The 17,008-nt window shown below is 34.2% G+C and overlaps 1 protein-coding gene across 1 annotated transcript in view; it reads left to right on the top strand.

The window, feature by feature from the left end:
- Positions 1 to 2,408: 2,408 nt before the first annotated feature.
- The window catches only part of SHOC1 (shortage in chiasmata 1), an 80,741-nt gene continuing 66,141 nt past the window's right edge, over positions 2,409 to 17,008 (top strand). Inside the window, exons 1-4 of the mRNA XM_069472151.1 lie at positions 2,409 to 2,453; positions 7,145 to 7,268; positions 12,340 to 12,427; positions 15,135 to 15,319. Of these exons, the coding sequence (XP_069328252.1) occupies positions 2,409 to 2,453; positions 7,145 to 7,268; positions 12,340 to 12,427; positions 15,135 to 15,319 (442 nt within the window). The remainder of the gene's footprint in view (positions 2,454 to 7,144; positions 7,269 to 12,339; positions 12,428 to 15,134; positions 15,320 to 17,008) is intronic.

Below are 17,008 nucleotides of genomic sequence, written 5' to 3'. Positions count from 1 at the left end.
AATTGGGGTTTTGTTTTTCCAGAATATTACAGGGGTGCCAATGTTTTGGTTACATGAATTGCTTTTGTACAGTTTGAGTCAAGGTTATAAGTGTGTCCATCACCCATTTAGTGTGCATTGTACCCGTTACATGTGAATTTACCCATCCTCTCCTCCCTGCTTCCACCTACTTGATTTCTGTTAAATTTTACTACCATATTGCATATTCGTGTTGCTCTAGAAGTTCCAATTTAGTAGTGAGTACATATGGTTTTTGTTCTTTCATTCTTGTGATACTTCACTTAAAAGGATGGTTCCAGTTCCATCCAGGTTGTTATAAAAGGTATTAGTTCTCCATTTTTTATGGCTGAGTAATACTCCATGCTGTACATATACCACATTTTATTGATCCACTCATGTATTTATGGGCCCTTGGGTTGTTTCTACATTTTTGTGATTGTGAATTGTTCTGCTGTTAACATTTGAGTGCACATGTATTTTTTATAAAATGCCTTTTTTTCCTTTGGGAAAATACCCAGTAGTGGGATTGCTGGATCAAATGTTATGTCAACTTTTTAGTTCTTTGAGGTATCTCCATACTACTTTCCATAGAGGTTGTATTAGTTTGCAGTCCCACTAACAGTGTGTAAGTGTTCTTTTCTCTCCACATCTGTGCCAGCATCTATTGTTTTGGGACTTTTTGATAAAAGCCATTCTCACCGGAGTTAGGTGATATCTCATTGTGGTTTTGATTTGCATTTCCCTGATGATTAGAGACGTTGAGCATTTTTTATATGCTTATTGGCTGTTAGTCTGTCTTGTTTTAAAAAGCTTCTGTTCGTGTCTTTGCCCACTTTTTAATGGGGTTGTTTTATATATTTTTTTCTGATTCACTTGAGTTCTTTGTTGATTCTGGTTATTAGCTCTTTATCAGATGTATAGCATGCAAATATTTTCTCTCATTCTATAGGCTGTCTGTTTGCTCTATTGATTGTTCCCTTGGCTGTACAGAAGTTTTTTATGAGTTTGTTTTTAACTTTTTGAAATGACTTCTAGAATGAGACACCATCAGATATTTTTTTCTGTAAGTACAATATCAAGAAATGGAAATTCTAGAATCAATATTTGCTTCAAAGATCAGTGATACACTGTGTAGAAAAGGCATAGAAGTGGCAGTGATTGGAAATATTCTGAGGGAAGGAATCACCAGTAAGAAAATGTTCTGTAGGCAATGTTTAAATAAGAGTAAAAGAAGGTGGACACACTATGTATTTCCCATACCTGCTGGCACCACAGAATCTAACAATTTTAAAGGTAATTCAGATAATATATTGGGCTCACTTTAATTAGAAAACTTTTTGTAATATCCAAAAATTCTTCTGAGTCATTAATCAAATAAAATAATTGTGTTCTGAATTGTTTTAGAAATTTGCTTTTAGTTTTTTAAATCCAGAAGCTGAGTAATTAAGAATGTTCACTTGATGATAACCGAAAATAAGGATAGATTCATAGCTTATTGATGTAGACAGTGTCTTCAGGTCTTCTGAGGTACCTTGACCATAGATAGGGATATAGGTAAACCTTAAACAAATTTAGGATAATAATGAAACTAAGGCAGGACTATTTGGATTAAAAATGTTTATTTCATTGACTAAAAGCTTATTGATAAATTACTATATGAAAACTAGCTTACATCTGAATTCCCCAAGGCATTTTAAATAATCAAAATACTAAGAAATATTTGATAAACTGGACTCTGCCCTAGATTAACTTCTAAACTGTAATTCCTTAATTCTCACATAAGTGAGAGCCAACCTGGACTAATCCAGCATTATAAATTTTACTTACTGCTTCATTAGATGGATTTGTTGATTTCTCAATAACTCATTGACCTAGGAGTAATAATATGCCATAGTTGCTTAATTCCAAATGAACTAGCCACCAGGAAATTTGAACTTTAGACTTCTTATTATATTTTCTAAGTAAGAGAATGGAAATAGTTTCCCAATTTCTGAAATCCTTTGCTGCTTCAGCACAGAATTTTGCCCTTGGATATGCAATTTCAAGACCACTTAAGAAAGATGGTTATTCTGAGAATATCACTCTGCCAGTCTTAAGACCTCCATCCTCTTCTGCAAAAAAAATGATCACATAAATGTACTTCAACCCACCGGTGAACAATTGTGTGGTTTAAACGATATGAGAAAACATACAAACAACTTTATACCAAGATACATTGCTTTTTTTAGATTAAAAATAATAGTTATATGTTATTTTTATCATTCAGAGCTTTTTTTAAAATGAGCTAACCGAAGTTTTGTGATTAAGAGAGATACTCTGCTCTTGCCTTTGCTATTTTGCCAAACATTTAATTTTAATTTTTATATTTCCAGATGTTGAAATTTGTACTTCTTTCAAAGAAAGAAGATATGTTTTCAGCATTGAAATATTGTGCAATAGACTATTTATATGAGGTAAAGTATTACTGGCTTACTACCTATTTACTAAGAATTATGATATAAAAAGTGCTATCTGCATTCAAAACAGATTTAGTATCTCTTATCCAAAATGCTTAGGACTAGAAATATTTCAGATTTTGGATTTTTTTTTTTTGGAATATTTGCATGTGAATAATGAGATATCTTAGGGATGGGACCCAAGTCTAAACATGTAATTCATTGATATTTCATATGTACCTTATACACATAGACTGAGAGTAATTTTATATAATATTTTTAATAATTTTAGGCCAGGCGTGGTGGCTCACGCCTGTAATCCTAGCACTCTGGGAGGCCGAGGTGGGCGGATCGTTTGAGCTCAGGAGTTTGAGACCAGCCTGAGCAAGAGCGAGACCCCATCTCTACTAAAAATAAAAAGAAATTATATGGACAGCTAAAAATATATATAGAAAAAATTAGCCGGGCATGGTGGCGCATGCCTGTAGTCCCAGCTACTCGGGAGGCTGAGACAGGAGGATCGCTTGAGCTCAGTAGTTTGAGGTTGCTGTGAGCTAGGCTAACGCCACGGCACTCACTCTAGCCTGGGCAACAGAGTGAGACTCTGTCTCAAAAAAAATAAAAAATAATAATAATTTTGTGCATGAAACAAAGTGTGTACACTGAACCATCACAAAGCAAAGGTATTTTAGCCCATGTGGCATCATGTTGGTGCTCAAAAAGCTTAAGATTTTGTAGCATTTTGGATTTCAAATTTTTGAATTAGGAATGCTCAACCTGTATATGGTAATTTTGCAGTAACTTTGAGATTGATCCTTGGTCTAATTACTTTGAGATTCATTTAAAATTACTTTCCACATTTAATATACCTTAAAAAATGCCACTTTGGTGAGGAAATCATTAAGTTAAAATAATTAAACATTAAAATCAAGCAATTAAAATGAATCTAAAGCTATCAGGAGAAAAAACTTCAAACTTTTGGCAAGTTTTGGGTGATTTTATTAAAAGTCTTGATCTTTCTTGAAAGGAGTAGAGACAAAGCAATTCCAGTTACCTTTATGATAAGATAACATTAATGGCATGTGTTGAATACTTACTATGGGCCAGATATTATACTTTGCTTTATGGATATGATGGATTATATCATTTGATCATCATACGTACTCTATGAGGTAAATACTGTAATTATACAGGCTTTCCATTTTTCAGGTTAGGAGACTAGTATCCAGAGTTTAATAGATTTTATACATTTGTACTCCTGTAATATGCTAAAATTTTTAAAAATGTAATAAAATGACATAAAAAAATCACGTAAGTCCTTCAGAAATAAACAAAAGCAATATAAAAATAAATAAAAATAAATGTCAGAGCTAAGATTCAAGTCCAGGCACACTGTTAAAAAACTAAGTAAAAATAGTTGTCATACAACAGTTCATTGTTCTTAATGATCTTAGTTGATAAATTAAATTTTTGTTTTCTTTATAACATTGACCCCATCTGCCAGGGAAAAAAATTGCTCCAATATAACTAAAACAGTTTTACATTTCACAAGAAATAAGACAGACATACAGGCATCTTCAGGTTTTATTACTCCCTCATAAGGAAGGAAGGAAGCAAATGTACAGGTATGAGATAAACATGGTAGACAATCAAAAGTCATTGTAACACAAACATATTTGTGAATATAGTGTCCACTTGCAAAATTAGTCTGTACTCAGACATCCTCAGACTTAACTTTTGCCTATGTATCTTAGATTCTTGCTGGTGTATCACACCCCATGATATAATACAAATATGATATTAATGGCAAATCTTGCAAAAGATGTAGGACTTTGTAAAGTTTATGAAAACAGTATTGAAGAACCATTCAAATAATAAGTAAAGCTATTATCAAATGAAAATCTTACAAAATTAGATCAGTTAACAGACAAGGGGAAGAGAACAGTTTGAATATCGAAAGAGTCAGAGAAGGCTTGGGAAAATCCTGAAATATTTTCTAAATTATCTTTTTCATGATCAGAGGTAAAATAGTGACCTACTGTCATGCATATCATCATATAAAACATTTTGTGGGAAAATTATGACCAAAAAAGTAATTATAATTATAGGCTAATTATAAATGAAATTTTGTTGTATATAAAACTTACTTTTTATAACTCTAATTCATTTTTTAGATAAAGTACTAACCACGCTTTTTTTTCCTATTTACTATGAATCTTTGGCCCGCATTTGATATAAATTAAGTGATCTTTTTCTCTTTACTGTTCATCCTTGGAGAATGAGAACTTCTTAGTTAATATGTTATAGCACCTTCAGCAAACATAATGCAAGAAACTATCATTTGTCCAAATACGTAGAATAATGAACACTGTGGGAAGGTACAGTTACTGGGGCAAGGTGTCTTAGAAGAGCTATTGCTTAAGATGGTCCCTGAAACATGAGTAGGATTTTGATACAGAAAAATCGCAGGGCATTTTCAGAGGTACGCTGTAGACCGCGGTGAAAATGACTGTTAAATATTGAGGGGGGCAGTGAAGAGACTAGTTAGAGTAATGGGATATAAAGCTGGAAAGTAAAGGCAGAGCCAAATTAGAGAGAACTTTGATTTATAAACATACTTAACCAATTTAACATTGCTTGAAAGAAACAGTTTTTATTAGATATATTTTTTAATTAGAAATATATTTACTGCTTGTAATAACTGAAATGCAGACACAGAAAGCAAAAGTTAAGATAGCCACATTATATGGTTTAGTGAAAAAAAGCACATTGCTAAAATATATAAATGATATGATCTCATTTTTTGTCAAGAACATACACACACACATTTTAGCCTAACCCAGATAAAAAAAAATCTGTAGGAGAATACATTAACCTAGTACTGATATTACTAGAGACCTTGACTTTCTCAGTTACGTGGTTCTGTGTTATCGGATACAGGCATAGCTTCAAGATAATTGTGGGTTCAGTTCCAGACCACCAGAATAAAGCAAATACTGCAATAAGCAAGTTACATGAATTTTTTTGGTTTCCTAGTGCATATAAAAGTTATGTTTACACTATATGTGGTCTATTAAGTGTGCACTAGCATTATGTCTAAAATAACAATGTACATATCTTAATTAAAAATACTTTATTGCTAAAAAACACTAAGGAACGTACGCACCTTCAGGCAATTATAATCTTCTTACTGGTGGAGCATCTTGCCTCAGTGTTAACAGCTGCTGACTGATCAGAGAGTGGTGATTGCTGAGGAGTGAGGTGGCTGTGGCAATTTCTTAAAAAACACAGCAAAGAGGTTTGCCACATCAATTGACGCTTCCTTTCACAAAAGATTTCTCTGTAGCATGTGATGTTTTTTGATAGCATTTTCTCCACAGGACTTCTTTTAAAACTGGAGTCAGTCCTCTCAAACCCTGCCACTGCTTTGTCAACTAAGTTTATGTAATAGTCTATAAATCGTTTGTTGTCTTTACAGTACTGTTCACAGTATCTTCACCGGAGTAGATTCTATCTCAAGAAACCACTTTCTTTGCTCATCCATAAGAAGCAACTCCTCATTCATTCAAATCATGAAGTTACAGAAATTGAGTCACATCTTCAGGCTCCACTTCTAATTCTAGTTTGCTTGCTATTTCCGTCACCTCTGCAGTTACTTCCTTCACTGAAGTCTTGAACCCCTCAAAATCATCCATAAGGGGTGGAATCAACTTCTTCAAAACTCCTGCTAATGCTGATATTTTTACATCCTCCCATGAATCATGAATGTTCTTAATGGCATCTAGAATGGTGAATCCTTTCCAGAAGGTTTTCAATTTACTTTGCCTAGATCCATCAGAGGAGTCACTATCTATGATAGCTGTAGCCTTATGAAATGTGTTTCTTAAATAATAAGACTTCAAAGTTGAAATGACTCTTTGCTCCATGGACTACAGAATGAATGTTGTGTTAGCAGGTATGAAAACAACATTCATGTCCTTGTACATATTCTTTCAGTTCTCTTGGGTGACCAGGTGCATTGTAAATGAGCAGTAATATTTTGAAAGGAATCTTTTTTTCTGAGCAGTACGTCTCAATAATGGGCTTAAAATGTTCAATAAATCATGATGTAAACAGATGTATTGTCATCCAGTCTTTTTTGTTCCACTTTTGTTTTGCACAGGCAGAGTATATTTAGCATAATTCTTCAGGGCCCTAGGATTTTTGGAATGGTAAATGAGCATTGGCTTCAACTTAAAGTCACCAGCTTCATTACTCCCTAACAAAATAGTCAGCCTGTCCTTTGAAGCTTTGAAGCTGGGCATCGACTTGTCTCTAGCTATGAAAGTCCTAGATGGCATCTTCTTCCAATAGAAGGCTGTTTTGTCAAACCACACACATTTATCAATTAAGTTCACCATCTTATATGTGCCCCAAAACAATTACAATAATAACATCAAAAATCACTGATCACCAATCACCATAACAGATGTAATAATATTGAAAAACCTTGCAGTGTTGAGATAGCTACCAAAATATGACACAGAGACGTGAAGTAAGTACATGCTATTGAAAAAATGCTACTAATAGATTTTTTTCCATGCAGGATTGCCACAAACCTTCAATTTGTAAGTAATATAGTATAAGTTTAAAAAATAGGGAATTTTAATATTCTGAATTTTATAGATAAATAGTATATGTTAAAAGATTTTATTATCTTCCTTACTTAGAATGTAGTTAGAAAGAAGTTTTGCAGAGATGCTTTATCACTTCGAATCCCTTCATGTTTATATCAAGATGAAAACTGTCATGCAGGAGTTACTGACTATAAATTTAGGAGGCCATGGACAAGAGGTATGTTTGTTTTTATTTCTCAAAAATCTGTTTTAAAGTTTATTTCAGAGTTTAGCACAGTAAATTTTTAAGAAAATGGGCCAGGTGCAGTGGCTCACACTCGTAATCCTAACACTTGGGGAGATTGAGGTGGGAGGATCGCTTGAGGCCAGTAGTTCAAGAACAAACTGAGCAAGACTCCATCTCTACAAAAATTAGCCGGGTGTGGTGGCACACACTTGTAGTCCCAGCTAGTCAGGAGGCTGAGGCAGGAGGATCGCTTGAGTCCAGGAGTATGAGGTTGCTGCGAGCTATGATGACTCCACTACACTCTGGCCAGGATGACAGAGGGAAACTCTGTTGAAAGAAAACAGAGAGAAAGAGAGGAAGGGAAGGAAGGGAAGGAAGGGAGGGAGGAAAGGAAGGAAGGAAGGAAGGAAGGAAAAGAAAGAAAGAGAGGAAGGAAAGAAAAAGGAAGAAAGAAGATGAAAGAAAGAGAAAGAAAGAGAAAGGAAGGAAGGAAGAAAGAAAAGGAAGGAAGGAAAGAAAGAAAGAAAGAAAGGGATAAAGAAAAGGAAAGAAAATGCCATACTTTATTTATTAAAAAGTCATTACATTTATTTATACCAGAATTCCAAGAAGTTTACAAGTTAATATTTTTATTACAGAACTGAGGTAACTGACTACATAAGAAATCAGAAAGCTTATACTGGATATAAATAGAATAAATAAAAGATATTTACATGGTGAAGTCTTAAAATAGTCGAATATTGTAAACATTTGTTGTATTACAATAGGATTTTTCTTTACTATCTGAGGGCAACTTTACTATCTGAGGGCAACTTTATCAATGATAAAATGAATATAAAATTATTACTATTATTATTTGAGACAGAGTCTCCCTTTGTTACCCTGGCTAAACTGCAGTGGAATCATCATAGCTCACTGCAACCTCATACTCCTGGGCTTAAGGGATCCTCCTGCCTCAGCCTCCCGAGTAGCTAGGACCACAGGCATGCACCACCACACCCGGCTAATGTTTCTATTTTTTGTAGAGATAGGATCTTGTTCTTGCTCAGTCTGGTCTTGAACTCCTGGCCTCAAGCTATCCTCCTGCCTCAGCCTGCAGAGTGCTAGGATTATAGGCATGAGCCACCACGCCTGGGCAAAATTATTTTTAAACATATATGTATGCTTCTGTTAAGTCATAGACTGAGAAAGAGGTAGCTTCCTTGGAAGAGTCAAGTCAGTTAATAACATTTATTTGGTATGTGTTATATACCTAACACTGTTACGGGTACTAAGGACACAGTTATCAGTAAGACACAGAAATAGTCCCTGCCCTCATGGGTTTTCAGACTGGTAAGGAGGACACAACAATAAAGCCATTAAATATCTGATATTGATAAATGTATAGTGAAGACATAATAATGTAATATGATATGGATTTTAGGAGTAGGGAGTGCTATTTCCTAAGATGGTTAGGGAAACCTCTCTGTGAAGAGGTAGACATTTGGACTGAGATCTGAATGATGAGAAAACAATCATGAAAAGGTATGGGGGAAAACAAACTCAAAGTTCCTGACTCAGGAACTTGATTTGTGTAAGGACCATTAGGCTATTGTGACTGGGTAATGGAAAAGGGGAGATCTGACAAATAGGCAGTTTTTGTATGATATAAGACTTTTTAGGCCATAACGTGGCATTATTTATTTATTTATATTATGACTGCAATAGACTGTGTCCCCCCAAAATTCACTTGAAACCCAATCCCTATTTGATAGTATTTGGAGGTGGGGACTTTGGGAGGTGACTAGGACATGAGGATGGAGCCCTCATGAATGTGAATGGGATTAGTACCCTTGTAAAAGAGAGTCCCAAGAGCTCCTTGACCTTTCTGCCATGTGAGGACAGTTAGAAGATGGCTATCTATGAACTAAGTGGGCCTTCACCAGACACTGAATCTGCCAGCACCTTGATCTTGGACTTCCCAGCCTTATCTCCCAGAGCTGTGAGAAATAAATGTTGCTTGAAGCACCCAATCTATGATATTTTTGTTGTAGCAGTCAAACTGACTAAGGCAATTGCTGATGTGGGGAGCCATTGGACAATTTTAAGAAAGGGAGTGACATAACCTGATTTATCCTTTAGAAAGATAATTCTGATTGTCTGGAGGGTGGAAAGGATGGGCATTGGGAGTCAAGAGTAGAGACTGAGAAATCAATCAGGAAGCTATTCTAGCAGTCCAGAATATAGACTAGGTGAATCTAGACTTCAGATAAAAGATGATGATGGCTCAGACTAGGCTTATAGTAATGGAGATGTGAGAAGTGGTTAAAACTGAGATTATTTTAGAAGTCCAGCCAACAGTGAGGCAGTTAAAAATGAAAGAATAAAGAATTTCTTCTAGGTTTTTGACTGGAGCAACTGGGTGGATGATGGTGCCATTTCCTAAGATAAGGAAAGGCTCGTGGAGAAGCAAATTGGTGACCAGAGTCAATAGCTCTGCTTTGGCCAGATTATTAGGCATCTAAATGGAGACATTAAGAAGGCAATTGGTTATATTAATCTTGAGCACAGCTGTGCAGGATAGTTCTCTGGGTGGCTTGGGCAACCTATTCTCCCCCTTTTCTCACTTGTAGTTCTTAAGTATAAAATATGCTGGGAATGTGACATAATGAGTGAGGTAAAGGAGGAACTGGCCAGAACAGCCCAGGCTCTGTTTCTTTCCCCTCCTTGAAACAGGATGTCCTTCAGTGTTTTAAGCCCAGTGTGTCCTGTAACTCTGGAATATAAAACTCAGGGTGAGCTGCTTTCTGGGATCCCTCAGAGGCTGTGTAAGTGGGGCACATGAAGACAAGACTCCATCCACCCTGGTTAGCTTTCCTGAGCCTTAGGAGACTGGCTTGCAGTGAATACTAGGCTTTTCTTGTCTCTTCCTATCTGTACATAATAAATCTGCTTCATGTGACTTGTTTTATGGGTGTTCAGTCTCACTGTACTCTGACAAGTTGGTAACCAGTTCACAACGAACCTGCTTCATGAGCTGGAGTTTCAAATTGGAATTTTGTGTGTATGTAGATTTCACATATACTGATGAGACTGAATAAAGTCACTGAGAACATAACTATAGGTAGAGCAGAGAGCCTAGGACAAAGCCCTGAAACACTCCAACAGTCAAAATTCTGACATAAAAGGAGGAATTAGCTAAGAAGAGAGGTAGGAAAACCAGATGAGTGTGGTGGTGTAGAATTCTAGAAGGAAGAAGTAGTCAAATGCACTGGCTCCTATTAAAAGTCAAGTAAGATGAAGATAGTGAGTTGACCATTAGCTTGACTGAATGTAGGTCATTGATAACCTTAGTAAGAGTCTCCCTGGAATATTGATTCTGAATATGATTGGAATATGGTTGGAGTGTGTAGGAGTATGATTGGAATATGATTGGAGTATGTTGAGAAGAAAATGGGAAATGAGGAAGTGAGAGAGTGAATTTGGACAACTCTTGAGGAATTTTGCTATGAAGGAAAATTTTTTAATGAGGCACTAGCTATAGGGAGAAGTGGGGTAAAGAGAGTTATTTTTTGTTTTTGTTTTTGCCTTAGATGTGTGATTTCTTAAATATGTGTGACAAGGAGAGAGACTATACAATGTTTGTTTGCCAATGGAAATGATTTTGGTCAAAAGAGAATATGATGATGTAGGAAAGAAAAAGGATAACTTAGAAGCAAAGGAGGATAGGATCAAGAGCACAATTAGAGAAGGTGGTATTCAATAGGAGCCAGAGTAGTTCTTGCCTTGTATAGGAAGAAAGATAGGATTTGTAGGTACTTAAGCCAGTAGGTTGGTAGAATTAGTGGTAGCTCTTCTCTATTTATATCAGTTTTCTATGTGAAGGCAAGATCAAAGTGGACAGGGGGATGAACATGGAAGATTTGAGGGGTGAATGTGTGAAATAGCTATATTAAAGAGCAAGAAAGCCAGTTCTATTAGGGGGTATACTATTATCATCTATTAATGTTGGATGGCCATTTGAAATTTATTTGATATTTCATAATTTGAAATGGATTCATTCAGCATACTTAGGTGATTTTTTTTCCCAATAATTTTCATCTGTTCTAGTGTACAGAAAGTGGAGAGATGGGGTTTTCCTAAGTTAGTACAAGGCAAAGAGAGGCAAAGAAATCAAGAGTCTTTGTGAAGCAGTGGTTATGGGACTGGCCATGGAATCTAAACTGTCCTGAGCAATTTACATGTCTCATCACACTTAATCTTTACAACATCACTATGAAAAAAAAGCTATTATTACTAATTTATACATGAGAAAACAGAGATATGAAAAGTTTAAGAGATTTATCCATGACCATATAGTTAATAAGCAGCAGCTTAAGAAGTAAAATCTAGGCAGAATAATTCTAGAACCTGTACTCTTAACCACTAAACTTTCATAATTTTTCAGTGAGGCACAGACTCAGATGTTAGTGATTTGTTCAAGGTAAAAAAAGAAAAAACTAGTAAGAAGTAACACTGAAAGTATTATAAAATAGTCGGACTGTGATTCTACTGGTGATAGACTACTCAGTTGCTTCTTCTGACACTAGTATTTGACATGGTCTCTCTCCTTAAGGAACCAAGTGTCTAATTTGAAAGACAACCTATAGATACATAAAATTTTAAATAGCAGATTGTACATGGTTAGGTATCAGAATGCTACTGACAATATTATGACCTTTCAAAGGGAATATATCAGAGTGAGGTGAGCGGGATTGGTTAATAAAAACTTTATGAGGCATAGCATGAGCTGTTGAACAGGACTATCTGGGATGGCAGTGCTGTATAAGCAAAAGAGAACCTGTAAAATGAGGGTGGTTTGTTCAGGTGATATTGTTCTGACTGTAGTTGATTTGGGAGGTGGGGTAGGTTGATAATAATAGGGATGATTATTTAAATATTTGGAACCAGGTATCACTTCAAAAAAATTACATTTATGAACAAATAAAGATAACACCATAATGTAAAAGGTGAATGTTTGTCTTTTTTGTATTAAGTGTAAAAGAAAATTCTAAAAGCTAATGTTTACCATGTTCCTTTCTAGTCTCAGCTATTTCGATTCGGGGAATGACAGACACCTCAGTCTTGGATCAATGGAAAGCAAGTCTCATTGTGGAGGATTTCCTTGAGAAGTATGTGTACTTAACCTCAAATTTCCCTTTTATATATAGCAGAAGATAAACAGTAAGTTCTCCAGGCACCTAGAGGGGGAAAAATCCCTTTATTTCCTCAAAGATTTTCTTCTTTTACCCAAAGAAAAAGCCCAAATTTGAAGCATAAAAAAAGAGATTAATAGAAGTGATTAATATCTTGTTTTTATCCTTCCCTCATTTACCATATGTTTACTGTTCTCTATGCATTTGTGTCACAAAGAAAACAAAGAAATAAAGTAATTACTAGTATTTTAATCAATAAGTAAACTTTCTGTAGAAAGTCCTTTATATTAAAATCAGTCTTTCTTCCTATAATATAAAATGCAGATTTAAGGCTATTTTCTAATGTGTTCGGTCAAAACGTTATTTATTATTAGTTTAGTCATTCATCAAATATTTATTGAGTACCATCCTGTGTATTGGATACAGGATACAAAAATGAGTAAGACATAGTCTCTACCTTCAAAGAACACAAGAAAACAGGGAATAGAACTTTATAAATAAATAATTACAATACAATGTGTGAAGTATAATGACAGGGTTAGGCACACAGAGCATAATATTAGGAAGAACATCTAACCCCTTCTACATTGTTGATGTAGACATAAATTCACAATTTCAGTGCTGATCAGATTCAGGAAGGATTTCCTTATTCAAATTTTCAAGTTTTAATAACTTAAGTTTTCCCTAGTTGTGCTTAAAAGAAACAAAATGCCATTTAAATGTGTGTAGACCCTAAATACAGTGAAGCCCAATATACTATTTCTGTCATCTAGGAATTTAAAAGTCAGATTAGGAAGATAATATATAAACAAAAAAGATAACAATGCAAGAATTAAATGATAAGATGACCAACATAAGGTCTATTACAAGGCATAAGGCCAATAAGAAGTGTCTATCACATGAGTAAACTCCTGAGTGGTGAGGAAGCAGCAAGATACAGTGAAAAGAGCTCTGTGCTATAGATTAAAAGATGTGAATTTCAAGTCTTGACTGGAATCAAGTACTAACTACTTGACTAGTCACTTTACCATTGACCCTAACTTTCTTTATGAGAATGATGATAATGGATCAGTGCCTCTCAAACTTTACTGAACATATGAATTACCTGAGTATCTTATTCAAATGCAAATTCTGATTCAGTCAGTCTGTGTTGGGGCCTGAGATTCTGCATTTCTAATCTGTTTCTAGGTGTTGCTGATGCTGCTGATCCAGGGCCCTACTTTGAGTAACACTATACAAGATGATCTCTAAGATCTTTTTTTACCCTATGAGTTAGATTGGTAGAGCTGTGCATTTGTAAGGAGAGGTCAGCTTCCCAAAGAAGTAGGAATTGAGCTTGGGCTGGACATTGAAAGAGTAATTAACTTGAGAGAAAGCCTTTAGGGCAGAGGAAACAACATATCTGAAGGAATAGAGGTAGGAATATGCAATAAGTATTCAGCGAAGGCAATGACTAAGCTAGTTTGGCTTACACAGAAGATTCATATATAAGAGAAATGAGAAGCCCTGAAGGAATGGCCACCCTATTATATCTGACTTTCCATTACTTTTGCAATACCAAGATAGAGTCCGTGGTAAATAAGATGGAATCTGTAGCACCACCCAGAATCAAATTTATATTTCTCAGCCCTCTTGTAGCTAGACATAGCCATGTGACTTTCTTCTTCCCAGTGGAATATAATCAAAAGAGGCTTATGCAATTTCTAAGGAACATCAAAAGGAAGGGGCATGTTTTTCTCCTTCACTTTTTTCCTTCTTGATGATGGAATATGGACTTAATGGCTAGCTCCAGCAACCATCTTGGACTATGCTGACAAAAACTATATCTAGGAATGGCACAGTGGAGCAAAAGAAGCCTTAGTCCCTAACATATTGTGGAACTACCTTACCAGCCATGAACTGTTAACCTCCACATTTTTTGTGTGTGTTTAAGTCGTTATTAATGTCTATTTTGTCTCATGCAGTGAAATTTAATTTTAGTTTATGAGCTACTACAGTTTTGTAATGGAACTTTAGAATAAACATTCTAATCATTAGTATTACATAGCTTTCCTAAATTTTTCTTTTCCTCTTTCTCAATGTTCTTTGTTTCTTGTTCCTATTTTTGTTACTTCTTAATATTGATTCTAAGGTCTCAATTCTTTTACTTTTGCTTGTTTGTTGGTATACCGTGTTTTCACATATATAGGTATTTTCTGTTCTGTGTTCCTGAAAAGCCTTATGTTACACACTAAAAATAATGGCCATACAGAAAGTTTAGGTTTTATATGGTCTTTGCCTTGTTGGTTCTAATAGCAAATAATTAAAATAAAACTTAAATTTCCAACAATAGGGAACTGTTGAATAAATTATGATTTACTGATACAATGAGATCTTGTTTATCCATTCAAAAATTAAGTGAATGTACATTGATTGACGTGTAAATGTGCTCCTGCTTCATTGTTTAGCAGAAAAGAACAGGTTACAGAATAATATGTTCTTATGTTTTTAAATATTCAAAAATAATTGAGAAATTTACATAATTTTTGCATTCATCTGGAGTGATGGAACTATGGATGATTTTTCTCTGTATCTGTTGGAATTTGATAATTTTTTCCACAATGAACATATACTATTAATATTTATTGATAAAAATATTTTAAAATAGGGCATACATAAAATTACTAATTTTATAATGTCATAGAAGAATGATTACAGGAATGGTGACCGAAATCAATTGTGAATTTGAGGAAGTTGTTCCAAGTTCAAATCCAAACTCCCAAACTGAAGTAGAGGAAGCCAGTTTATACACCCACAAGGACTACAGTGAAGTCTTTACACCTGTCAGCTGTTCAGAAAAATGTCCAGCACTTCAAGCACAAAACCAAGGTAAAACATTTGTTAATTCAATTGTTATAAAACATTTCTTACTAATATACAGATTTTCATTTTAGTGAGTTTTTAATTTTTTATTCTATTAAAGATATCTACCTACATAGTTATAATCCTAAACTTTGCCACATTAGGGAAATATTTCCTCATTCATATTAATCCCTTTTTGTAAATTGGGTTATTTTTGGAGTTTCAGTTTGCTGGGCCTCAAAATAACCTACAGAGATTTGATTATAGTGTGTTCACAACATACTGCTATAATGATATTGGCATCTATGTACAGATCTCATGACATAGCAATCCAGTATAACATTAAATTACTAAATTGTGAATTGATGGTTACATTTTATTTTTCAAAACATGCTAGAGGTTTTCAACCTCATCTAATTTATGTGAAATCAGAGTTCAAAGTAGAGATGGAATAGTTGCAGTATTAGGGGGTCAGGAAATATACTCAGTTTATAAGCTTACTGTCAATAATAATTAAAAGTGTATTTTATCCAAACTATATTCCAAATCTGTCATTTTATTAGAGGGCACTAACTTCTTCTAACCATGTAAAAACTTGCTCAGAATTGCCTTTCTTGTATGTACAACAGCCTATTCTCTTTTTAAATTATAAAACTTAAAACTCTGTTATATAATAACTATTATCATTTAGTAAATACTATAGCTTGAGCATGAAAAACAATTTGGTTCTTTTACTGTTATTTTTATTTAGATACATAAATCATGTATAAACTTTTTGGTTTTGGCAAATGGGTGTGTGATGATATATAAAGAGAGATAAATTCCTCTTGTAGTTTGAGAAGAGAGAAAGAGATTGATTGTATTTAAGACTAAACTTGAAAGCATGATATAATAAAAAGAACATGTACTTGGAATTAGAAGATTTGAAGTTTCAGTCCAAATCAACTCTTAAAAAGTGGTACAATTTTGGGAAAGTTGTCATTTTGGGATCTGGGGAAAATTTTTATAGTTTTTAATTTTCCTCTGTAATTTCGTTCTCTTAATTTATTCTTCTAATTTTTATAAAAATTTTTATGAGGATAAAATAATATATATGCGTATGTAAAGGGATGGTGTATAAACAATAACAGGCTTTATACAAACATAGTTATTAATATTGTGGCAAACCAGAAGCTACTATTGGCTAGAATCAAGTATTCACTGAAAGAAAATATGCTTATATTTCCCAATACATATGAATTGTCCATATTCTATATTTCCTCAGGGGTCCTGTGTCATTAGACATCCTTTATAAACTTAGATTTTCAATTTCATTTATTTTCTTTGCAGTTATATTTATTGCTGCTATATTTATGGATACCTTGGTCTTACTGTGTAAATCAAAAGGGCTATATTATACTTTGAAATTCAATTAATACTATAAATTTGCTGTGTCTTATAAGAATTGTAGGTAATTATTAAAATATAAGATAATTTCAAAACATATATATTTAAGACATAAAAACAGTGGCTGTTTTTCATTTATTGTTTGCTGGTTTGTTGATATTTGCTAATTTTTCTATAATGTTCACATATTATTTGTCAATACATGCAACCATTTTCTTAAGTATCCTTCTAGACATCCTGGGAACATATAAGCAAATGCATATGTAGACTTTATTTTTATTTTTAAAATAAAGTTGTATGTGCATATAGTTTCTAGAGTCAAATAGTTTG

The sequence above is a fragment of the Eulemur rufifrons genome, chromosome 7 (genome assembly GCF_041146395.1).
Source record: "Eulemur rufifrons isolate Redbay chromosome 7, OSU_ERuf_1, whole genome shotgun sequence".
NCBI lineage: Eukaryota > Metazoa > Chordata > Mammalia > Primates > Lemuridae > Eulemur > Eulemur rufifrons.
This window is presented reverse-complemented; position numbering and strand designations above follow the sequence as displayed.